The 26,200-nt window shown below is 38.2% G+C and overlaps 1 protein-coding gene across 34 annotated transcripts in view; it reads left to right on the top strand.

Annotated features, from left to right (window-relative positions):
- Positions 1-26,200, top strand: part of LOC145981491 (uncharacterized) — a 79,681-nt gene that overhangs the window by 35,738 nt on the left and 17,743 nt on the right. For 16 of the 34 annotated variants that reach the window (XM_083114720.1, XM_083114721.1, XM_083114724.1 and 13 more), the window contains 6 exons: positions 936-971; positions 4,114-4,149; positions 5,119-5,154; positions 6,354-6,389; positions 13,091-13,126; positions 17,071-17,106. In XM_083114720.1, the coding sequence (XP_082970846.1) occupies positions 936-971; positions 4,114-4,149; positions 5,119-5,154; positions 6,354-6,389; positions 13,091-13,126; positions 17,071-17,106 (216 nt within the window). The remainder of the gene's footprint in view (positions 1-935; positions 972-4,113; positions 4,150-5,118; positions 5,155-6,353; positions 6,390-13,090; positions 13,127-17,070; positions 17,107-26,200) is intronic. The other 18 variants (XM_083114727.1, XM_083114733.1, XM_083114723.1 and 15 more) reach the window with 15 other exon arrangements.

Genomic DNA, 26,200 nt, shown 5'->3' on the forward strand with positions numbered 1-26,200 from the left:
ACATTTTGGCATCTTCACAACACGGGATAACCTATTTCAGTTGCAGTTTCAGTTGTGAGTTTGTAATTTCGTTCTTGACAAATTATGCAAAGGGAAAAAATGGGAAGAATTCCAAGATACATGGTAAACAGCTGACCTCCCTCACCAAAAGAATTTTTCGAATAATTTTCAACTCTACCTACACAGACGACTTTGTTGTGACAAAATTTTCTGAAATGCTGCATGTTTCATACATCCAAATCTGTTGCGGCAATTGGATGTTTAAACTGGGGAAATGGAAGAGGAGGAGGAGAGTTAATTTTTTTGTTTGTAGTCAAGGCTTAGCATTAAGAGGCCATAGTGCAGGTGCAAAAGAGATACAACTACCCAAGCACCACACCTTTGTTGCCGCCACTGATCTATGGTCCCTCTGCATTTTCTTCATTTGGAAGAATGCCTTTGAGGGAGAGGGGAATAAAGGCGTTCAAGTATGTTGCTGATGACATCTTCTCCACTATATCCGACATCGAGAATGTAGGAAGTCCTAAATATTCACACTCGTGTGCTTTCATGTTAGATTCGGCATGCAGAGAAGTATCTGATATAAAAAGAAATCATTTTCATCTTTTAACGAAGATGGCGGCCGTCCGCGTGACATGTTCCAAAAGGTGTCCCCCTGGGCCTATTATGTATCTCTTATATCACATTTTGAAAAAAAGGAAAGAGAACTTCACTGCCGATCTTACAAGAGGTAGAAAAAGACTTCTGATACATCTCCATTTTCTGAAATATTGCAAATTAACGGACTAAATGTCTTGTATTTTACATAAATTGAAGGCAATTTTAAAAGTTATCCAACACAATTCACGGAATTCAGTGTATCTACATCGCGTTACATGTCACATTTAAAGAACGCTTTACATGTAATAACAACTAAAATTAAATATTTATTTTAGGTGTACCACCTACCACTACACCAGCGATTCCCAAGGGTATGTAGAAAATCTTCAGTTTCCTTTTAAAATTGAAATTAGGACAATCAAATGAATACAAATTAATAAATTATGAAATTATTAAATATTGCAAATGATGTTCACATTTTTACTCTGTAAATTAACTTACACTCATTGTAGAATTTATTAGTGTTGACTGTAATAAAATCTATGAGTGCAATTCCATAATATGTATCGGATAATAATGAGCGAGCGTTGAATTGAGTGTAATGTTTGTATTATCGAGTATTGTAGTATAATATAGATCATTCGTCTACTCTTGCATATTGATAACATGATGAGCTTCGAATCCACTGATAGTGGCTTTGTTTCTATATTATCAAGCATTCTCAATTTACTTCTGTGCGGATATGCATTACTTTGGTTTGAAAAAGTCACATCAGGCCAAGTTTTACATAATGCAAAGTAACTGACGTTCACTTTAAAAGTAGTCATAATTCGCTTACTTTCTGAAATTACTTCTCGGCATTGAACAGTAAAATATTTTAAATCCACTAACATCATTATCGTTATTCAGATAGTCTTATCGTATTAATATAATTCGAATACTACAAAACATAGTGAAAGCAAATTGTAATTTTGCAAATACCGATAATAATTATAAATTGTACAAAACTGAAGGCTGGCTTGAACTTTGAACTCTCTCAGTACACACGGTTTTTCTCTTCGATAATGCTTGTTATTCAAAATTTTCCAAGAATAGAATTGTATATGATTCGCCTTAGAATAGAATAGAATTTTAGAATAAAATAAAATTTAGAATCTCTCCTCTTCTACATTTACATCCCCGACTCTACATTTATAATTTCCTTCCCAACCATGGAAAAATAATGTCCCCTCTCTGAGTGTGTACTCTATTATCATTTGGGATGGCATAACAGTAATTCACTTTTTAAGTCATAAATTCGACATAAATATTTTCGATGATAAAGAAAAAATACAATCATTTCATTTTAAATCTCTCATGAATGATCGAATTATTTATGTTGAGAAAATATAATTCTATGCATGGCATGTCATCAATCTGTTTCAACATTGAAGAAGAATTACATTTTCCTGATAAAATTCCGCCTCTTTTCAAAACAAACATATTGGCTTTTTTAAAACGAACATTTTGGCACCTTCACAAGACTGGCTAACCTATTTCAGTTGCAGTTTTAGTTGTGAGTTTGTACATTCGTACTTTCCAAATTATGCAAAAAGAAAAAAACGGAAGAATATCAACAAAAGAAACATGGTAAACAACTGAACCCCACTCCCCAAAGCCTTTTTGAATAATTTTCAACTCTACATACAGGGACAACTTTCCTGTGACAAAATTTTCTGCAATGATGCATACAAAGTTTTAAAATTTGAAGCAAAAATGAACACATTAATATTACCAAATACAGGGTGTTTCAGAAGTCCCTTACGTTCATTGTATTTTCATGGAATTTGATATGGTCGATACATAATAGGCTTAGGGTGTCCCCTTTTGGAGTGTCACGCGGACGACCGTGATATGCGATACATAACCATATCCTAGAATTTCAAAAGGATGTCAAATCTGAAATCAGATTTCATGTACCTTCATTTGGCGAAAAGTTAATGGCAACTGAATGTCATGTTTATCTGTTACATAAAGTGCTCCACATGTTGTTTGTGTTGTGTTGGGCAATGCAGGTTTGCAGACGCTTTTTGCAATGTCTGTGGACACCGAGCAAGGTATCCGGTGAAATTTGGTCAAAGGCAGCCATTATGCCGAAGATCAAGAATTTTCAAACCATACACCATAACCTTAACTTGTTAACAAAGATAGAAGTCTATTGGCGTTAGTCTGGTGTTCAGGAAAGCAATTCAATGGGCGCAATTCCACAAATCCCTTCCCCAGGAAATTGTTCATCCAGGCAATAAAGCACCTGCACGACATAATGGGGAGACGCACAATATTGTTGAAAAAATGTGGGAAATAAACCATCCTCCGACATCAGAACTGGCAGTATCTATTCCTGCAGCATCCCTAGGTATCACTCCGTGTTTTCCATACGGCTGCCCACACCATAATCTTTCCTGCACCGGTCATTTTAGTAGGATCTGTCCATGTGGGTTTGTAAGTCGACCAATAGCGCGTGTTTTGCCTATTCACCTCCCCATCCACGTAGAAGTTCGATTCATCGTAATGGAGTATTTTCATAGTGATGTTTGGACATACCGTACTTGGGCGATAGCCCACTCGCAAAACTTCACGCGGCAATCTGGATCATCCTCGGAGAGGTGTTGCTGCATTCTCACCTGATACGTATGCCACTTGTGCCTCTGTACCACCATGTACACCGAACTGTGACTCGTATCATATTGCATTGCTATACAACGTATGCTTTGCTGCGATGATGTCGAGAAGGAAGCCAAGACTGCTGTAACTTGTGCTACATCCGTTACTCTCCGCTGTCGTCCAATACGTGGTCTGTCCAAGACCGTCTCTGTCTCCTCCAATTTGGTTAATAACTGTGACACTGCAACCTATGACAGAGGGTGACGTTCTGTATGACGCAGGTTGAAATCGGCAGCCACTGAACGGGCACTTCTCCAACCCCACAGTTTGACGACCTGGATGCGTTCCTCAGTTTATAACGGCATGGTTAAACACCGGCAACAAACAGGTAAACATCACTTTCAATTGCCAATAATTTTTCACCAAATGTAGTTACATGAAATCTGATTTCAGATTTGACATCCTGAAGAAATTCTAGCATATGATCATGTATCAAATGACCCAACTATCATTTTAAATACAGAAGTTGAATTCAAGATGGCGGAACGAAGATGGCGGCCGTCCGCGTGACATACTACAAAAGGTGTTACCCTGGGCCTATTATGTTTCTCTTATATCACATATCGAAAAAAGGAAAGAAAACATCACTGCCGATCTTACAAGGGATGGAAAGGGACTTCTGATACACCTGCATTGTCTGAAATATTGCAAATTAGCGGACTAAATTTCTTGTATTTTACATAAATTGAAGGAAATTTTAAAAGATATCCAACACAATTCACGGAATTTAGTGTATCTACATCTCGTTACATGTCACATATAAAGAACGATTTACATGTAATAACAACTAACATTAAATATTTATTTCAGGTGTACCACCTACCACTACACCAGCGATTCCCAAGAGTATGTAGAAAATCTTCAGTTTCCTTTTAAAATTGAAATTTATAAATAATAAATATTAAATAAATAAATATTAAATTCGATGTTAAAGAAAAAATACAGTCATTTCATTTTAAATCTCTCATGGATGATGGAATTATTTATGTTGAGCAAGTGTTATTCTTTGCATGGCATGTCATCAATCTGTGTCAACATTGAAGAAGAATTACTTTTTCCTGATAAAATACCGGTTCTTTTTAAAACGAATATTTTGGCTTTTTAAAAACGAACATTTTGGCATCTTCACAACACGGGATAACCTATTTCAGTTGCAGTTTCAGTTGTGAGGACAGTTAACTTTTTTATTTGTAGTCAAGGCTTAGCATCAAGAGGCCATATTGCAGGTGCAAAGAGATACAACTACCCAAGCACTACACCTTTGTTGCCGCCACTGATCTATGGTCCCTCTGCATTTTCTTCATTTGGAAGAATGCCTTTGAGGGAGAGGGGAATAAAGGCGTTCAAGTATGTTGCTGATAACATCTTCTCCACTATATCCGACATCGAGAATGTAGGAAGCCCTAAATATTCACACTCGTGTGCTTTCATGTTAGATTCGGCATGCAGACAACTATCTGATATAAAAATAAATCATTTTCATCTTTTAACAAAGATGGCGGCCGTCCGCGTGACATGCTCCAAGAGGTGTCCCCCTGGGCCTATCATGTATCTCTTATATCATATTTTGAAAAAAAGGAAAGAAAACTTCACTGCCGATCTTACAATAGGTAGAAAAAGACTTCTGATACATCTCCATTTTCTGAAATATTGCAAATTAACGGACTAAATGTCTTGTATTTTACATAAATTGAAGGCAATTTTAAAAGTTATCCAACACAATTCACGGAATTCAGTGTATCTACATCTCGTTACATGTCACATTTAAAGAACGCTTTACATGTAATAACAACTAAAATTAAATATTTATTTCAGGTGTACCACCTACCACTACACCAGCGATTCCCAAGAGTATGTAGAAAATCTTCAGTTTCCTTTTAAAATTGAAATTTATAAATAATAAATATTAAATAAATAAATATTAAATTCGATGTTAAAGAAAAAATACAGTCATTTCATTTTAAATCTCTCATGGATGATGGAATTATTTATGTTGAGCAAGGATTATTCTTTGCATGGCATGTCATCAATCTGTGTCAATATTGAAGAAGAATTACTTTTTCCTGATAAAATACCGTCTCCTTTTAAAACGAATATTTTGGCTTTTTTAAAACGAACATTTTGGCATCTTCACAACACGGGATAACCTATTTCAGTTGCAGTTTCAGTTGTGAGTTTGCAATTTCGTTCTTGACAAATTATGCAAAGGGAAAAAATGAGAAGAATTCCAAGATACATGGTAAACAGCTGACCTCCCTCACCAAAAGAATTTTTCGAATAATTTTCAACTCTACCTACATAGACGACTTTGTTGTGACAAAATTTTCTGAAATGCTGCATGTTTCATACATCCAAATCTGTTGCGGCAATTGGATGTTTAAACTGGGGAAATGGAAGAGGAGGAGGAGAGTTAATTTTTTTATTTGTAGTCAAGGCTTAGCATCAAGAGGCCATATTGCAGGTGCAAAGAGATACAACTACCCAAGCACTACACCTTTGTTGCCGCCACTGATCTATGGTCCCTCTGCATTTTCTTCATTTGGAAGAATGCCTTTGAGGGAGAGGGGAATAAAGGCGTTCAAGTATGTTGCTGATAACATCTTCTCCACTATATCCGACATCGAGAATGTAGGAAGCCCTAAATATTCACACTCGTGTGCTTTCATGTTAGATTCGGCATGCAGACAACTATCTGATATAAAAATAAATCATTTTCATCTTTTAACGAAGATGGCGGCCGTCCGCGTGACATGCTCCAAGAGGTGTCCCCCTGGGCCTATCATGTATCTCTTATATCATATTTTGAAAAAAAGGAAAGAAAACTTCACTGTCGATCTTACAAGAGGTAGAAAAAGACTTCTGATACATCTCCATTTTCTGAAATATTGCAAATTAACGGACTAAATGTCTTGTATTTTACATAAATTGAAGGCAATTTTAAAAGTTATCCAACACAATTCACGGAATTCAGTGTATCTACATCGCGTTACATGTCACATTTAAAGAACGCTTTACATGTAATAACAACTAAAATTAAATATTTATTTCAGGTGTACCACCTACCACTACACCAGCGATTCCCAAGGGTATGTAGAAAATCTTCAGTTTCCTTTTAAAATTGAAATTAGGACAATCAAATGAATACAAATTAATAAATTATGAAATTATTAAATATTGCAAATGATGTTCACATTTTTACTCTGTAAATTAACTTACACTCATTGTAGAATTTATTAGTGTTGACTGTAATAAAATCTATGAGTGCAATTCCATAATATGTATCGGATAATAATGAGCGAGCGTTGAATTGAGTGTAATGTTTGTATTATCGAGTATTGTAGTATAATATAGATCATTCGTCTACTCTTGCATATTGATAACATGATGAGCTTCGAATCCACTGATTGTGGCATTGTTTCTATATTATCAAGAATTCTCAATATACTTCTGTACGGATATGCATTACTTTGGTCTGAAAAAGTTACATCGGGCCGAGTTTTACATAATGCAAGTAATTGACGTTTACTTTAAAAGTAGTCATAATTCGGTTACTTTCTAAAATTACTTCTCGGCAATGAACAGTAAAATATTTTAAATCCACTAACATCATTATCGTTATTCAAATTGTCTTATCGTATAAATACAATTCAAATACTACAAAACATATTGAAAGCAAATTGTGATTTTGCAAATACTGATAATTATAATAATAATAATTTGAACAAAACTGAAGGCACGCTTGAACTTTGAACACTCTTAGTACACACGGTTTTACTCTTCAATAATGTTTGTTATTCAAATTTTTTCAAGAATTGAATTGTTTATGATTCTCCTTAGAATAGAATAGAAATTAAGAATTGAATAAAATTTAGAATCTTTCCTCTTCTACCTTTTACATCCCCGGCTCTACATTTATAATTTCCTTCCCAACCAGAGAAAGAAAATTTCCCCTTCTGATTGTGTACTCTATAATCATTTGGGATGGCATTGCAGTAATTCACTTTTTAAGTCATAAATTCGACATAAATATTCAAGACATTAAAGAAAAAATACAGTCATTGCATTTTTAATCTCTCATGGATGATGAAATTATTTATGTTGAGCAAACATCATTCTTTGCATGGCATGTCATCAATCTGTTTCAACATTGAAGAAGAATTACATTTTCCTGATAAAATACCGGCTCTTTTCAAAACAAACATATTGGCTTTTTTAAAACGAACATTTTGGCACCTTCACAACACTGGATAATCTATTTCAGTTGCAGTTTTAGTTGTGAGTTTGTACATTCGTACTTGCCAAATTATGCAAAAAGAAAAAAACAGAAGAATACCAACAAAAGAAACATGGTAAACAACTGAACCCCACTCTCCAAAGCCTTTTTTTAATAATTTTCAACTCTTCCTCAGGGACACATTCCTGTGACAAAATTTTCTGCAATGATGCATACAAAGTTTTAAAATTTGAAACAAAAATGAACACATTAATATTACAAAATACAGGGTGTTTCAGAAGTCCCTTACCATTCATTGTATTTTCGTGGAATTTGATATGGTCGATACATAATAGGCTTAGGGTGTCCCCTTTTGGAGTATGTCACGCGGACGACCAGGATCTTCGTTCCGCCATCTTCAATTGATTTTTTTTTAAAATAATAGTTTCATCATGCGATACATAACAATATGCTAGAATTTCATAAGGATGTTAAATCTGAAATCAGATTTCATGTACCTTCATTTGGCGAAAAGTTATTGGCAACTGAATGTCATGTTTATCTTTTGCAGAAAGTGCTCCACATGTTGTTTGTGTTGGGCAATGCACGTTTGGAGACGTTTCTTGCAATATATGTGGACACCGAGCAAGGTATCTGGTGAAATTTGGTCAAAGGCAGCCATGATGCCGAAGATCAAGAATTTTTAAACCATACACCATAACCTTAACGTGTTAACAAAGATAGAAGTAAATTGGCGTTAGTCTGGTGTTCAGACAAGCAATTCAATGGGCGCAAGTCCACAAATCCCTTCCCCAGGAAATTGTTCATCCAGGCACTAAAGCACCTGCACGCCATAATCGGGAGACGCACAATATTGTCAAAAAAATCTGGGAAAAAAACCATCGTCCGACATCAGAGCTGGCAGTATCTATTCCTGCAGCATACCTAGGTATCACTCCGTGTTTTCCATACGGCTGCCCACACCATAATCTTTCCTGCATCGGTCATTTTAGTAGGATCTGTCCATGTGGGTTTTTAAGTCGACCAATAGCGCGTGTTTTGCCTATTCACCTCCCCATCCACGTAGAAGTTCGATTCATCGTAATGGAGTATTTTCATAGTGATGTTTGGACCTAGCCGTACTTGGGCGATAGCAAACTCGCAAAACTGCACGCGGCAATCTGGATCGTCCTCGGAGAGGTGTTGCTGCATTCTCACCTGATACGTATGCCACTTGTGCCTCTGTAGCACCATGTACACTGAACTGTGACTCATAGCACATTTCATTGCTACACGACGTGTGCTTTGCTGCGGTGATGTCGAGAAGGAGGCCAAGACTGCTGTAACTTGTGCTACATCCGTTACTCTCCGCTGTCGTCCAATACGCGGTCTCTCAAAAAACCTTCCCTGTCTCCTCCCATTTTTTTAATATCTGTGACACGGCAACCTATGACGCAGGTTGACGTTCTGGATGACGCAGGTTGAAACCGGCAGCCACTGCACGGGCAGTTCTCCAATCCCACACTTTGACGATCTGGATGCGTTCCAACATAATTCACGGAATTTAGTGTATCTACATCCCGTTACATGTCACATTTAAAGAACGCTTTACATGTAATAACAACTAAAATTAAATATTTATTTCAGGTGTACCACCTACCACCTAGAAAATCTTCAGTTTCCTTTTAAAATTGAAATTAGGACAATCAAATGAATACTAAGTAATAAATTATGAAATTATTAAATATTGCTAATGAAGTTTACATTTTAACTCTGTAAATTAACTTACACTCAATGTAGAATTTATTAATGTTGACTGTAATATAATCTATGAGTGCAATTCCATAATATGTATCAGATATTAATAAGCGAGTATTGAATTGAGAGTAAAGTTTGTATTATCGAGTATTGTAGTATAATATAGATCATTCGCCTACTCTTCCATATTGATAACATGATGCGCTTCAAATCCACTCATAGTGGTTTTGTTTCTATATTATCCAGCTTTCTCAATTTACTTCTCTGCGGATATGCATTACTTTGATTCGAAAAAGTCACATCAGGCCAAGTTTTACATAATGCAAAGTAACTGACGTTTACTCTAAAAGTAGTCAAAATTCCGTTACTTTCTGAAATTACTTCTCGGCATTGAACACTAAAATATTTTAAATCCACTAACATCATTATCGTTATTCAGATAGTCTTATCGTTTTAATAGAATTCGAATACTACAAAACATAGTGAAAGCAAATTGTAATTTTGCAAATACCGATAATAATAATAAATTGTACAAAAGTGAAGGCTCGCTTGAACTTTGATCTCTCTCAGTACACACGCTTCTTCTCTTCGATAATGCTTGTTATTCAAAATTTTCCAAAAATTGAATTGTATATGATTCTCCTTAGAATAGAATAGAATATTAGAATAAAATAAAATTTAGAATCTCCCCTCTTTTACCTTTTACATCCCCGGCTCTACATTGATAATTTCCTTCCAAAAAAAGGAAAGAAAATTTCCCCCCTCTGATTGTGTACTCTATTATCATTTGGGATGGCATAACAGTAATTTAATGTTTGAGTCATAAATTCGAGATAAATATTCCCAATGTTAAAGAAAAAATACAGTCATTTCATTTTAAATCTCTCATGGATGATGGAATTATTTATGTTCAGCAAGGATTATTCTTTGCATGGCATGTCATCAATCTGTGTCAACATTGAAAAATAATAACTTTTTCCTGATAAAATACCGGCTCTTTTTAAAACGAATATATTTTTTTTTAAATCGAACAGTTTGGCATCTTCACAACACGGGATAACCTATTTCAGTTGCAGTTTCGGTTGTGAGTTTGTACTTTCGTACTTGACAAATTATGCAAAGGGAAAAAATGGGAAGAATTCCAAGATACATGGTAAACAGCTGACCTCCCTCACCAAAAGAATTTTTCGAATAATTTTCAACTCTACTTACACGGACGACTTTGCTGTGACAAAATTTTCTGAAATGCTGCATCATTCATACATCAAAATCTGTTGCGGCAATTGTATGCCTAAACTGGGGAAATGGAAGGGGAGGATGACAGTTAACTTTATTGTTTGTAGTCAAGGCTTAGCACCAAGAGGCCATAGTGCAGGTGCAAAAGAGATACAACCACCCAAGCACCACACCTTTGTTGCCGCCACTGGTCTATGGTCCCTCTGCATTTTCTTCATTTGGAAGAATGCCCTTGAGGGAGAGGGGAACAAAGGCGTTCAAGTACGTTGCTGATGACATCTTCCGCATTATATCCTACATCGATAATGTAGGAAGCCCTAACTATTCACACTCGTGTGCTTTCGTGTTAGATTGCAATGTGCAGAGAAGTATCTGATATAAAAAGAAATCATTTTAATTTGGAAACGAAAGTTTTATTAAAAACGAATCATCCAATTCATACATGTGAAGTATTTATTATAAGAAGCGAAATCTTATTGTGGAACAAGTTTCTTAATTGCCATAGTTGAAATTATTCTTGTAGAAATCATTTAAATTGCAAATTATGAAAATATGAATGCAGAAGCTGCTAACTCAACTCATGGTAATATTTTGAATTTATCTACATTCTTTTACACTATCTTCACGAAGATTGTCTTATTGCAAAGAAAGGACAGATATATCGTTGGACAAGTATGAGATTCGTCAGTGATAAATTCCTGTGTCTACTCCATGCATTCCATTTAACATATGCATTATATATACGCGCATATGCATACAATATTCATATGTATACACAATGTGTTTATTTCAGGGACACAGAAGAACACCGTAGAAGGAAATTCAATGGAGATGTAGCAAAATTTTCCATTTCATTTTTTTAAATTTGAAACAAACATGAACAAGTCCTTTACCATTCATTGTATTTTCATGGAATTTGATATGGACGATACATAATAGGCTTAGGGTGTCAGGTTTTTATTTAAAATAATAGGTGGATCATGTGATACATAATTTCGTAAGGATGTCAAATCTGAAATTAAATTTCATGTAATTTCATTTGGCGAAAAGTTATTGGCAACGAAAAGTTACGTTTATCTGTTACAGAATCTGCTCCAAATATTTTTAGTGTTGGGAAATGCACGTTTGCAGACGCTTCTCGCAATGTCTGTGGACACCGAGCAAGGTATCTGGTGAAATTTGGTCAAAGGCAGCCATGATACGTTGTTCCAGATGACGAAGATCACGAATTTTCACAAAATAAACCATAGGCTCAACTTGTTAATAAAGGTAAAAGTCTATTGGTGTTATGTCTGGTCGTCGGTCATCCATTGAAGCACCTGGACTCCATAATGAAGAGGCGCACCTTCTTTTTGAAAAAATCTGAGAGATGGACAATCTTCCGACATCAGATCTGGCAGTATCTGTTCCTGTAACATCCCCAGGTATCACTCCGCATATGAATTTCCTTGGATGAAAAAGGGATCGATTATCCGTGTTTTCCATATGGCTGCCTACACCATAATCTTTCCTGCACCGGTCATTTTAGTAGGATCTGTCCATGTGGGTTTGTCAGTCGACCATTAGCGCATGTTTTGCCTATTCACCTCCCCATCCAAGTAGACGTTCGCTTCATCGGAATGGAGTATCTACATAGCGACGTTTGGACATACCCGTACTTGCGCGATAGCCCAATTGCAAAATTGTACGCGGCAATCTGGATCGTCCTCGGAGAGGTGTTGCTACATTTGCACCTGATACGGATGCCACTTGTGCCTCTGTAGCACCATGTACACAGAACTTTGACTCTATCATATTGCATTGCTATACAACGAGTGCTTTGCTGCGGTGATGTCGAGAAGGAGGTCAAAACTGCTGTAACTTGTGCTTCATCCGTGACTCTCCTCGGTCGTCCAATACGTGGTCTGTCCAAGACCGTTACTGTCTCCTCCAATTTGGTTAATAACTGTGACACTGCAACCTATGACACAGGGTGACGCTCTGGATGACACAGGTTGAAACCGGCAGCCACTGCACGGGTAGTTCTCCAATCCAACACTTTGACGATCTGGATGCGTTTCTCAGTTTATAACGGCATGGTTCAACACCTGTAAGAAAGAAGTAAACATCACTTTCAATTGCCAATAATTGTTCACCAGTTGTAGTTACATGAAATCTGATTTCAGATTTGACATCCTGAAGAAATTCTAGCATATGATCATGTATCAAATGACCCAACTATCATTTTAAATAGAAAAGTTCAATTCAAGATGGCGGAACAAAGATGGCGGCCGTCCGCGTGACATATTCCAAAAGGTGTCCCTCTGGGCCTATTATGTATCTCTTATATCACATTTTTAAAAAGGAAACAAAAAATCACTGCCGATCTTACAAGGGGTGGAAAGGGACTTCTGATACACCTGCATTTTCTGAAATATTGCAGTTAACGGACTAAATTTCTTGTATTTTACATAAATTGAAGGTAATTTTAAAAGTTATCCAACACAATTCACGGAATTTAGTGTATCTACATCGCGTTACATGTCACATTTAAAGAACGCTTTACATGTAATAACAACTAAAATTAAATATTTATTTCAGGTGTACCACCTACCACTACACCAGCGATTCCCAAGGGTATGTAGAAAATCTTCAGTTTCCTTTTAAAATTGAAATTAGGACAATCAAATGAATACTAAGTAATAAATTATGAAATTATTAAATATTGCAAATGATGTTCACATTTTATCTCTCTAAATTAACTTACACTCATTGTAGAATTTATCAATGTTGACTGTAATAAAATCTATGAGGGGAATTCCATAATATGTATCGGATAATAATAAGCGAACATTGAATTGAGTGTAAAGTTTTTATTATCGAGTATTGTAGTATACTATAGATCATTCGTTTACTCTTGCATATTGATAACATGATGCGCTTCGAATCTACTAATATTGGCTTTGTTTCTATATTATCGAGCTTTCTCAATTTACTTCTGTGCGGATATGCATTACTTTGGTGTGAAAAAGTCACATCAGGCCAAGTTTTACATAATGCAAAGTAACTGACGTTTACTTTAAAAGTAGTCAAAATTCCGTTACTTTCTGAAATTACTTCTCGGCATTGAACACTAAAATATTTTAAATCCACTAACATCATTATCGTTATTCAGATAGTCTTATCGTTTTAATAGAATTCGAATACTACAAAACATAGTGAAAGCAAATTGTAATTTTGCAAATACCGATAATAATAATAAATTGTACAAAACTGAAGGCTCGCTTGAACTTTGAACTCTCTCAGTACACACGGTTTTTCTCTTCGATAATGCTTGTTATTCAAAATTTTCCAAAAATAGAATTGTATATGATTCTCCTTAGAATAGAATAGAATATTAGAATAAAATAAAATTTAGAATCTCCCCTCTTTTACCTTTTACATCCCCGGCTCTACATTGATAATTTCCTTCCCAACCAGGGAAAGAAAATTTTTTCCCTCTGATTGTGTACTCTATTATTATTTGGGATGGCATAACAGTAATTCACTGTTTGAGTCATAAATTCGAGATAAATATTCCCGATGTTAAAGACAAAATACAGTCATTTCATTTTAAATCTCTCATGGATGATGGAATTATTTATGTTGCGCAAGGATTATTCTTTGCATAGCATGTCATCAATCTGTGTCAACATTGAAAAATAATTACTTTTTCCTGATAAAATACCGGCTCTTTTTAAAACGAATATTTTGGCTTTTTTAAAACGAACATTTTGGCATCTTCACAACACGGGATAACCTATTTCAGTTGCAGTTTCAGTTGTGAATTTGTACTTTCGTACTTGACAAATTATGCAAAGGGAAAAAATGGGAAGAATTCCAAGAAACATGGTAAACAGCTGACCTCCCTCACCAAAAGAAGTTTTCGAATAATTTTCAACTCTTCATACACGGACGACTTTGCTGTGACAAAATTTTCTGAAATGCTGCATCATTCATACATCTAAATCTGTTGCGGCAATTGGATGCCGCAACTGGAGAAATGGAAGGGGAGGAGGACAGTTAACTTCTTTGTTTGTAGTCAAGGCTTAGAATTAAGAGGCCATAGTAAAGATGCAAAAGAGATGCAACCACCCAAGCACCACACCTTTGTTGCCGCCACTGATCTATGCTCCCTCTGCATTTTCTTCATTTGGAAGAATGCCTTTGAGGGAGAGGGGAATAAAGGCGTTCAAGTATGTTGCTGATGACATCTTCTGCACTATATCCGACATCGAGAATGTAGGAAGCCCTAACTATTCACACTCGTGTGCTTTCATGTTAGATGGCAATGTGCAGAGAAGTATCTGATATAAAAAGAAATCATTTTAATGTGGAAACGAAAGTTTTATTAAAAACGTATCATCCAATTCATACATGTGAAGTCTTTATTATAAGAAGCGTAATCTTATTGTGGAACATGTTTCTTAATTGGTATTGTTGTAGAAAACATTTAAATTGCAAATTATGAAAATATGAATGCAGAAGCTGCTAACTCAACTCATCGTAATACTTTGAATTTATCTACATTCTTTTTACACTATCTTCACGAATATTCTCTTATTGCAAGGAAAGGACAGATATATCGTTGGACAAGTATGAGATTAGTCATTAATAATTACCAGTATCAACTCAATGCATTCCATTTAACGTATGCAATATACATATGGATACACAATGTGTTTATTATTTCATGGACACAGAAGAACACCGTAGAAGATAATTCAACGGAGATGTAGCAAATGTTCCAGTTCATTTTTTTAACTTTGAAACAAACATGAACACATTAATATTACAAAATATTAGAAGTCCTTTAATATTCATTGTATTTTCATGGAATTTGATATGGATAGGGTGTCAGGTTTTGGAATATGTCATGCGGACGGCCGTCATCTTCGTTCCGCCATCTTGAACTCAACTTTTTTATTTAAAATAATAGGTGGATCATGTGATACATAATTTCGTAAGGATGTCAAATCTGAAATTAAATTTCATGTAACTTCATTTGGCGAAAAGTTATTAGCTACGGAAAGTCACGTTTATCTGTTACAGAATGTGCTCCACATGTTGTTTGTGTTGGGCAATGCACGTTTGCAGACGCTTCTCGCAATGTCTGTGGACACCGAGCAAGGTATCTGGTGAAATTTGGTCAAAGGCAGCCATGATACGTTGTTCCAGATGACGAAGATCACGAATTTTCACAAAATAAACCATAGGCTCAACTTGTTAACAAAGGTAGAAGTCTATTGGTGTTAGGTCTGGTCGTCGGCCATCCATTGAAGCACCTGGACGCCATAATGAAGAGGCCCACCATCTTGTTGAAAAAACCTGAGAGATGGACCATCTTCCGACATCAGATCTGGCAGTATCTGTTCCTGTAACATCCCCAGGAATCACTCCGCATATGAATTTCCTTGGATAAAAAAAGGCTCTATTGTCCGTGTTTTCCATACGGCTGCCCTTACCATAATCTTTCCTGCACCGGTCATTTTAGTAGGATCTGTCCATGTGGGTTTGTCAGTTTACCATTAGCGCATGTTTTGCCTATTCACCTCCCCATCCAAGTAGACGTTCGCTTCATCGGAATGGAGTATCTACATAGAAACGTTTGGACATACCCGTACTTGCGCGATAGTCCAATTGCAAAACTGTACGCGGCAATCTGATCGTCCTCGGAGAGGTGTTGCTACATTTGCACCTGATACGGATGCCACTTGTGCCTCTGTAGCACCATGTACACCGAACTGTGACTCGTATCATATTGCATTGCTATACAACGTGTGCTTTGCTGCGATGATGTCGAGAAGGAGGCCAAGACTGCTGTAACTTGTGCTTCATCCGTGACTCTCCGAGGTCGTCCAATACGTGGTCTGTCCAAGACCGTTACTGTCTCCTCCAATTTGGTAAATAACTATGACACTGCAACTTATGACACAGGTTCTGGATGACGCAGGTTGAAACCGGCAGCCACTGCACGGGCAGTTCTCCTACTCCACAGTTTGACGATCTGGATGCGTTCCTCAGTTTATAACGGCATGGTTCAACACCTGCAACGAACAGGCAAACATCACTTTCAATTGCCAATAATTGTTCACCAAATGTAGTTACATGAAATCTGATTTCAGTTTTGACATCCAGAAGAAATTCTAGCATATGATCATGTATCAAATTACCCAACTTTCATTTTAAATAGAAAAGTTCAATTCAAGATGGCGGAACGAAGATGGCGGCCGTCCGCGTGACATACTCCAAAAGGTGTCCCCCTGGGCCTATTATTTATCTCTTATATCACATTTTGAAAAAAGGAAAGAAAACTTCACTGCCGATCTTACAAGGAGTGGAAAGGGACTTCTGATACACCTGCATTTTCTGAAATATTGCAAATTAACGGACTGAATTTCTTGTATTTTACATAAATTGAAGGTAATTTTAAAAGTTATCCAACACAATTCACGGAATTTAGTGTATCTACATCCCGTTACATGTCACATTTAAAGAACGCTTTACATGTAATAACAACTAAAATTAAATATTTATTTCAGGTGTACCACCTACCACTACACCAGCGGTTCCCAAGGGTATGTAGAAAATCTTCAGTTTCCTTTTAAAATTGAAATTAGGACAATCAAATGAATACTAAGTAATAAATTATGAAATTATTAAATATTGCAAATGATGTTCACATTTTATCTCTCTAAATTAACTTACACTCATTGTAGAATTTATCAATTTTGACTGCAATAAAATCTATGAGGGGAATTCCATAATATGTATCGTATAATAATAAGCGAACATTCAATTGAGTGTAAAGTTTGTATTATCGAGTATTGTAGTATACTATAGATCATTCGTTTACTCTTGCATATTGATAACATGATGCGCTTCGAATCTACTAATATTGGCTTTGTTTCTATATTATCAAGCTTTCTCAATTTACTTCTGTGCGGATATGCATTACTTTGGTTTGAGAAAGTCACATCAGGCCAAGTTTTACATAATGCAAAGTAACTGACGTTTACTTTAAAAGTAGTCAAAATTCCGTTACTTTCTGAAATTACTTCTCGGCATTGAACACTAAAATATTTTAAATCCACTAACATCATTATCGTTATTCAGATAGTCTTATCGTTTTAATAGAATTCGAATACTACAAAACATAGTGAAAGCAAATTGTAATTTTGCAAATACCGATAATAATAATAAATTGTACAAAACTGAAGGCTCGCTTGAACTTTGAACTCTCTCAGTACACACGGTTTTTCTCTTCGATAATGCTTGTTATTCAAAATTTTCCAAAAATAGAATTGTATATGATTCTCCTTAGAATAGAATAGAATATTAGAATAAAATAAAATTTAGAATCTCCCCTCTTTTACCTTTTACATCCTCGGCTCTACATTTATAATTTCCTTCCCAACCAGGGAAAGAAAATTTTTCCCCTCTGATTGTGTACTCTATTATCATTTGGGATGGCATAACAGTAATTCACTGTTTGAGTCATGAATTCGAGATAAATATTCCCGATGTTAAAGAAAAAATACAGTCATTTCATTTTAAATCTTTCATGGATGATGGAATTATTTATGTTGAGCAAGGATTATTCTTTGCATGGCATGTTATCAATCTGTGTCAATATTGAAGAAGAATTACTTTTTCCTGATAAAATACCGTCTCCTTTTAAAACGAATATTTTTTTTTTTTTTAAAACGAACATTTTGGCATCTTCACAACACGGGATAACCTATTTCAGTTGCAGTTTCAGTTGTGATTTTGTACTTTCGTAATTGACAAATTATGCAAAGGGAAAAAATGGGAAGAATTCCAAGAAACATGGTAAACAGCTGACCTCCCTCACCAAAATAAGTTTTCGAATAATTTTCAACTCTACCTACACGGACGACTTTGCTGTGGCAAAATTTTCTGAAATGCTGCATCATTCATACATCAAAATCTGTTCCGGTAATTGGATGCCAAAACTGGGGAAATTGAAGGGGAGGAGGAGAGTTAACTTTTTCTTTGTAGTCAAGGCTAAGCATTAAGAGCCCATAGTGTAGGTGCAATAGAGTGACAACTAGCGAAGCACGACACCTTTGTTACCGCCACTGATATAAGGTCCCCCTGCATTTTCTTTATTTGGAAGAATGCCTGGGAGGGAGAGGGGCATAAATGCATTCTAGTGTGGTGCTGATGACATCTTCTCCACTATATCCGAAATCACACACATGTGCTTTCATGTTAGATTGCAATGTGCGAAGACGAGTCTGACATAAACAAATTTCATTTTAAAATGGAAGTGAAAGTATTATTAAAAAATTATCATCCAAATCCAACATGTAAAATCTTTATTACAAGAAGCGGTAATCCTATTGATGAACACGTTAGTTAATTGCATTTGCCATTAATTGCCATTGTTAATTATTCTTGTAAGAAATATTAGTAGTACAGGTGGCCGGGTTCTAAATAATCTTTTGAGGCTCGAATCATCATTTGAGGCTCGTCGTAGCCTTTTATGATGTATATTTTGAGGGTAGAGTTGGCAACACTGTGGGCCCACTGTAGCTTTTTATGAGGGGGGGGGGTCTATTGCCCTCTGTTTATATCTGGCAACACTACCGTAGTTTGACAGTGTTGTTAACCTACTGGGTTTTTTTCACTGTAAATTTTCATCAAAGGGCCTGAGGGGTCCATGTATTTTTTATGTCTGGCAATACTGTTGGGGGCCTAGTGTTGGCAACACTGGGGTTTTTTACTGTAGCCTTTTATGAGGGGGGTCTATTGCCCCCTGTTTACATCTGGCAACACTACCGTAGTTTGACAGTGTTGTTAACCTACTGGGTTTTTTTCACTGTAAATTTTCATCAAAAGGCCTGAGGGGTCCATGTATTTTTTATGTCTGGCAATACTGTTGGGGCCTAGTGTTGGCAACACTGTGGGCTCTTATTGTAGCCTTTTATGAGGGGGGTCTATTGTCCCCTTTTTATATTTGGCAACTCTATTGGATGTTTTTTTTTGAGGCTTGGGTTTTACCAACTCATCCGAAGAAAATTCCACTATATGATCTTTTACTGAATAAGCTAACCTACAAATAGAAATTGCCAACACCGACGAGCATCAAATAATGATTTCGAGCCTCAAATAATGATTTCGAGCATCAAATGATGATTCGAGCCTCAAATAATAATTCAAGACTTGTCGGTGTTGCCAACCCACTCTACAAAAATTCCACTATATGATATTTTGAAGCCTTTCACGGTGTATGTTAACCTCACAAGCAGTGTTGCCAACTCGGGGCGAGGCGTAGCCTTTTATGGTGTATGTTAACCCTACCAGCAGTGTTTCCAACTCGTCGTAGCTTTTCACGGTGTATAATTTTTACACGCGCGCGCGTGTATTGTGACGAATGCACTCTCTCATCCTTGAAGGATGAATGCACCTTATCGTAATTTTCCAACTGTGGGACCAAATGTTTATATATCGTGACCTTTGTAAACCTTTTTCGGGAACAATGTGTCGCACACACACACGCGCGCGCGCGTGCCTGTATTGTGACGCAAGCAAACAAAAAAAACTTTGCCTGTCATTACAAAAAAAAACTTTGACCGTATTCTTAAATAACTAACAAGGACAATGAATCTTTTTGGCTTCCGCAAACAGATCAACATGGAGACTGCACCGCCAAATTTCAATAACCTCTTACCTTCCGTATTATCTAAACTCAATGGTTTACTGATTGTTCATCTCAACAGCATTTGGACGAAACTGAATGACGATGTGGGCAAGATGTTTTATGTTTTTAATAACAATTTACATTTCTACGAAATTCCGATCGACGGGAAACTTCAAATCACCGTGAATCCGGAAAACGCAGGCGAAATCAAAATTTCTACCGGCAAGAATATTTTTCGAATCAAGCACGACAAGATGCTTTCTAACATTACGTACGATGTTTCTGCAGGAGATTATCTTTACATGGAACTTCTCGGAGATTACGACAAACTCATTCCTCTCTTTGTAGAATTACGAATCGTCTATCCTATTATAAATAACCGTTAACCAAAAATGCCTAACGACATTTTCGGCAACACCAAGCGTGTAGACCACGCAGAAGAGATTCTCATGTTGGACATTCGAGTTAAGAAGTTGAGGACCGATTTGATTGCTTTGCAGGAGACCTTAAACAAAAGTTTAGAGTCGGAAATCGCTACGCTCCAAACGCAATGTCTCGACCCCATTCTGAAAATCGATTCCGAACTGAAGACGCTGATAAAAAATTATGTCGACGTACCTTCTTACGACAACGTTCAAAATATACAGTTGAGCGTGGATTCGCTTCAAAATGATTTGGCCAAATTACAGCAATTTCAATCGAAAAATGAAGATTTGGAAAAATTGAAACTCGAAATCGAAGAACGAACTTCCGCAATAGAAAAGAATTTCTCTGAACTTCAAACCGTCGTGAACGATATAGACGCAGAACGGTTGCATGTCGTTGTTTCCAAATTACAAGAAGAATTCACCAGCACGTTGGAAGAAATTAAATCCAAGTTGCAGACTTTGGAAGATACAATGACGAACCTACCATCGTCGGACGAACTGCAGGTCATCGGTAAAAGCGTCGCGAACATAAAAATTCAATTGGAGGCCTATCAAGATTTCGAACACATTCAAACCACCATCGCCACGCTTCAGGCGTCCTTGGAATTGATCAACGAAGAAATTAAAAATATTCACGCTGAAGCGAGAGCGTTGACGAGCATTCAAGACACGTTAAGCACGGTTCAGCGGAAGATCGAATATTTAGAAAATTTAAACGTCGAAACGAATCTCGCTCATTTTCATCACGTACTCGTTACGGACGAGCGTGCCTTCGAGCGAAGATTTGGAAAAATTGAAAACGGCGGTGACGGCACTATCCGATTCGAACTACATCAAAAGTTCATTGAGCGATCTCGAGAGTAGGGTGGCCAATCTCCCCACCTCCAAAGAATTGCACGCTTTGAAAAGAAACATATCTCGAATGCTGAAACGACTAGAAACGGAAACGGCGAACGTGGAACAGATTCGAGACGAAATTAGTTCGCTGGTATCGACGCTGCCCACTTCGCAGAGCGTAGCCGACCTTCACACGCAGTTTACAGAGATACGAAGGATCGTGAACGATCTTACCGAGAAGAGCTCGAAATTGAATCAAGTCGAGAACCTTCAGAACATTGTCGTCAACATCAGAGATCAAGTTGGAGTGCTGGAATCCACGCAGGAATCGACGCTGGCCTCTTTCGGTGCCAAGTTGCAAGAACTCAACGAAAACTACAAGCAGTTGAACGTGGAAGTGAAAATCAAACCGTCGTTTTCTGCCGTAACAGATACCATAATCGAGCATTTGCTGCCCATCGAAAATAAACTCGGACAAGTTCACAGTAATCTCGTCACCTTCGACACTAAATTCGCCAAATTGTTCACCTTGCAAGCCATCGAAATCAACAGCGTTCCCAATCAACAGAGAATCTCCACGTTCGTCGAAGGTAACAAACTGTACATGTTGCATCCTTATCATCCGTACTACAAGTTTCTCCTCGATGGCACAATTCAGATAAACGAATTTTCGTACTGGTCTCACGGCAGAAAAGCTAGCGTTCCCACCATGACCTTGATATCGAATCGTGGTGTCCAGAAAGCAGGAAACATTCCTCTGGCACGTTGGAACGAAACGCGCAACATATATGAAATACACGAAGACGAAGATCTTACCGTTTTCGACGTGAGTGCCGGCGATAAGCTGATCATTCAAAACACGAGCGAAGTGCCACCCTCTTTGAATCCCATCACGCTTGTGCTTCTCTTGAAACGTAATCTCTAAAAAAATGTCTAGGCAAGCCATCGTCAAAGAATTGCATAAACCTGCACGCCGTAACTACGAACGTTTGGCTGTGGTAACCAAGGGCATCGACGACCTCTGGCAAAGCGATCTCGTGGAGATGAGCAGTGGCAATTTGAAAAATGTACATAAATTGAACAAGGGCAACAAGTACCTCCTCACCGTCATAGACACATTCTCGAAATTCGCATGGGCTCTACCTTTGAAGGCGAAAACAGGATCGTGCGTCACGGAAGCATTCAAATTAATTTTTCGCGAAAGCGGCGGCAGACGACCACGGTTTCTGCAAACGGACAACTGTAAAGAATTTTACAACGCCGTATTCCAAAAGTTTATTCAAAAACACAAGATTCAACATTATTCGACCTTCAGTCACATCAAAGCCAGCATCGTGGAAAGATTCAATCGAACCTTGAAAACACACATGTGGAAACGATTCACGCTTCGGGGAAATTACAAGTGGGTCGACATCCTGCCGGAACTCGTCGACACCTATAATGATACGGTACACAGAACGATAGGCATGAAGCCAGCCGACGTTACGAAATCTGACGAGCAGCGTTTAATTTCTACAGTTTACTGTCCAAAGTACACGCCCACGACAAAAAAAAGCTAAATACAAAATTGGAGACCAGGTGAGGATCAGCAAATTCAAACACACCTTCGAGAAGGGATTCACAAAAAATTGGAGCACAGAACTCTTTACGGTGGTTCGAGTTTTACCCGGAAACCGACACACGTATATAATAAAATATAGTAGCGGCGAGATTTTGAAAGGAAGATTTTACGAAGAGGAACTCTCTAAAACAAAACACCCCGACACGTACCTCATCGAGAAATTATTGTGTAGGAAAGGTGACAAACTGTTTGTCAAATGGCTGGGACTTCCGGAAAAGAGTTGGATCGACGCGAACGAAGTGATCTTGTGAGTACGTGGAACGTGGTGAAGCGTCTACCGGATCCGGAAAGTCAAACGAGAAAAAAAAAGAACGGCAAGTTGCTTCCCGACAGCATCCGCTGTCTGATCGTAGGTCCTTCGGGGTGTGGGAAAACGACACTGCTCGTGGACAATTTTCTCCTCGCACCGAATTGGTTAGATTGGAAGAACAGGCACCTGTACGTGTTCTCGAAAAGTTTGGAGCAATCCAAATACCAGCAACTGATGAAACTGTACGATGGTCTGGACATTGCAACGTTCGCCTCGGAAATAAAACCACTCGACGATTGTCGTGAAAATTCAGTCGTTGTGTTCGACGACGCCATCCTGGAAAATCAAAATGAAATTCGCAACTTTTTCACGCAAGGTCGTCACAAAAAAATGGATTGCTTCTACCTAGCTCAAACGTTTTCCAAAATTCCAAAACAGTTAGTACGCGACAACGCTAATTTCATATGTTTGTTTCGTCAAGATCACACCAACCTCAAGCACGCGTACGATGACTACGTAGGCGGAGACATGAACTACAATCAATTTTCGGAACGCTGCTCTTCTTGCTGGAACGGTGACGATTTCGGATTCGCGACGATCGACATGACGAGGAAACCCAACGACGGAAAATACAGAAACAAAATCAACGACTTTCTAAACGTTGCAACGTTGTGAGAAACGACGTGTATAAATAACGTCATGACGAAACGAAAAATCGAAGACGAAAATCTCAAGCTTCGCGATTACCTCGCGAAACGCTTCAAAGGTTGGAAATCCGAGAATCGCGGATTCTACGAAGAGAAGAAACGTCAGGATCAACCCGTGATCGATGCCATCAGCAGTCTAGGTAAAGAAATTAAAAGTGTCACGGAACAAAATAAAAATTTGATCAACGAACTCGTACCGCTCGCAGCTAAAAGTTACGCCGTACCCACACCCATTTCGAGCATTCCTTCGACGCCGTTCGAACTGAAGGATGCACCGGCACGACGTCGAGCCATAGGCAGCACGTCTTCGGATAAAATCGAGTTGGGACCTTTGGCACGAGACTACCTGAGCACGGGGAAATTCGACAAGGATGAAGTGTTCGGATTGTATCCCAGCATGGAAACCAGCGAAGGCGGCGGTGTGGTGTGGAAGATTGGGAAATCGAAGGTGACCTTCGAAGGCAACGACATTAAAGTCAATTTAGGCGACAAGGATAGTTGGAACAGGTATCCGGGTACGGTGGGACTGTGGGAACTCGTCGCCAAAAAGCAGCCGAAAGATTACACCGACGAAGATTACCAAAGTTACAAGGAAATTCTGATCATGACGGATGCCTTGTACCAGAACAACGACGCCTCGCAGAATAGGGTGAAATCGAGCAGCGGCGAGAAGTACAGGAATCTCATCAAACCGATTTGGAACCAGGTCAAAACAGGCAGCGGCGTCAAACGCTACAACACGTTACCCAAAGAATTCGTTTGGGTGGACGACGTTAGGAAACTCGTGGACCGATTGTTGGTGATAGCCGGCGAAGAGAATGCAGGCAACCGTAATTTCTACAACGAGAAGGTTGGCATCGTGGACATGATCAGCACGAAACTTTCCAACTTCATCGTGAACGACGACAAGGGCATAGGTTACCTGATCAAAATCATCAACACGCTGCCTCCGAAATTTTGGAACGTGGCCGAAGGAAAGGGACTCGTGAACGACATCATCAACAAGTTACCTTTCGAGATGCATCTACCTGGCTACCAGTACTGCGGACCGGGTACCAAACTCGAGAAAAGATTGGAGAGAGGAGACAAGGGTGTGAATCCGTTGGACGCGGCATGCAAAGATCACGACATCGCCTACAACACCACGCAGACGGATCTGGACGCACGTCACGAAGCAGACAAAAAATTGGAACATGCAGCTTTCGAAAGGTTCGTGAGCAGAGACGCATCGCTGGGTGAACGGGTCGCCGCACTGGGTACCACCATCGCCATGAACACGAAACAAAAATTGGGGTGGGGTATATAAATAACATACCGTAAAAAAACTACACAAGAAAAAATCTCAGAATATATATATAAATAACATACCGTGAAAATAACACATAAAGCATCAACATGAAGCCCAAGGGTGTCGTGTACCAGATACCATATTCGAATCTAAAAAATCTAGGTGCCCTCGATGGGTTACTCACCAAGAAACAACGCGAGAAGAAACGTTCTTGCTTGTCGAAAGGACACGGAATGAAATTACTGCTCAGCACACCTCAATTGAAAAGATTGCAGCGTTCGCGGAAACAGCAAAAGATCGGAGGTTTCATATTCAGCATCCCCGCCATCCTGGCAGCATTGGGGGCCGTGGGAAGTTTGGCCGGTGGAAGTGCCGCCATCGCGAAAACCGTCATCGACTCGAAGAAGAACAAGGCGGAATTGGAAGAACAGAAACGTCACAACCTGGCCATGGAGAAGAAAGGAGGAAAGGGCGTGATGAAGAAGTTTAAAAAAAGAAACAACAGCACTCACCAACCGAGACATTGAATCTCTGATCGAACCGTTACGAATCAAACACTTCAGAGGAGTTTTCATGTCCGACTAGTTACCTTCAAGCGTTAAAAGAAGAGAATGCGGAGTAGTCAACTTGGACGGTCAAGAAAATCCAGGCACGCATTGGATATGTTACCACAAAAATGATGATAAAGCATTCGTTTTCGATTCTTTCGGAGGTGTTCCACCTACAAATTTAGTCCATTATCTGAAAACGAGCAAAACCTCTATATACTACAACGACGAACGCATTCAAGATTTCGGAGACGTGAACTGCGGTCATCTCTGCCTCTCCGTGCTCGCGTTTCTCTCTAAAATAAATAACCCTACGGTCGAAGATT

Source organism: Lepisma saccharinum, chromosome 29, assembly GCF_977018435.1.
Source record: "Lepisma saccharinum chromosome 29, izLepSacc3.1, whole genome shotgun sequence".
NCBI classification, from domain to species: domain Eukaryota; kingdom Metazoa; phylum Arthropoda; class Insecta; order Zygentoma; family Lepismatidae; genus Lepisma; species Lepisma saccharinum.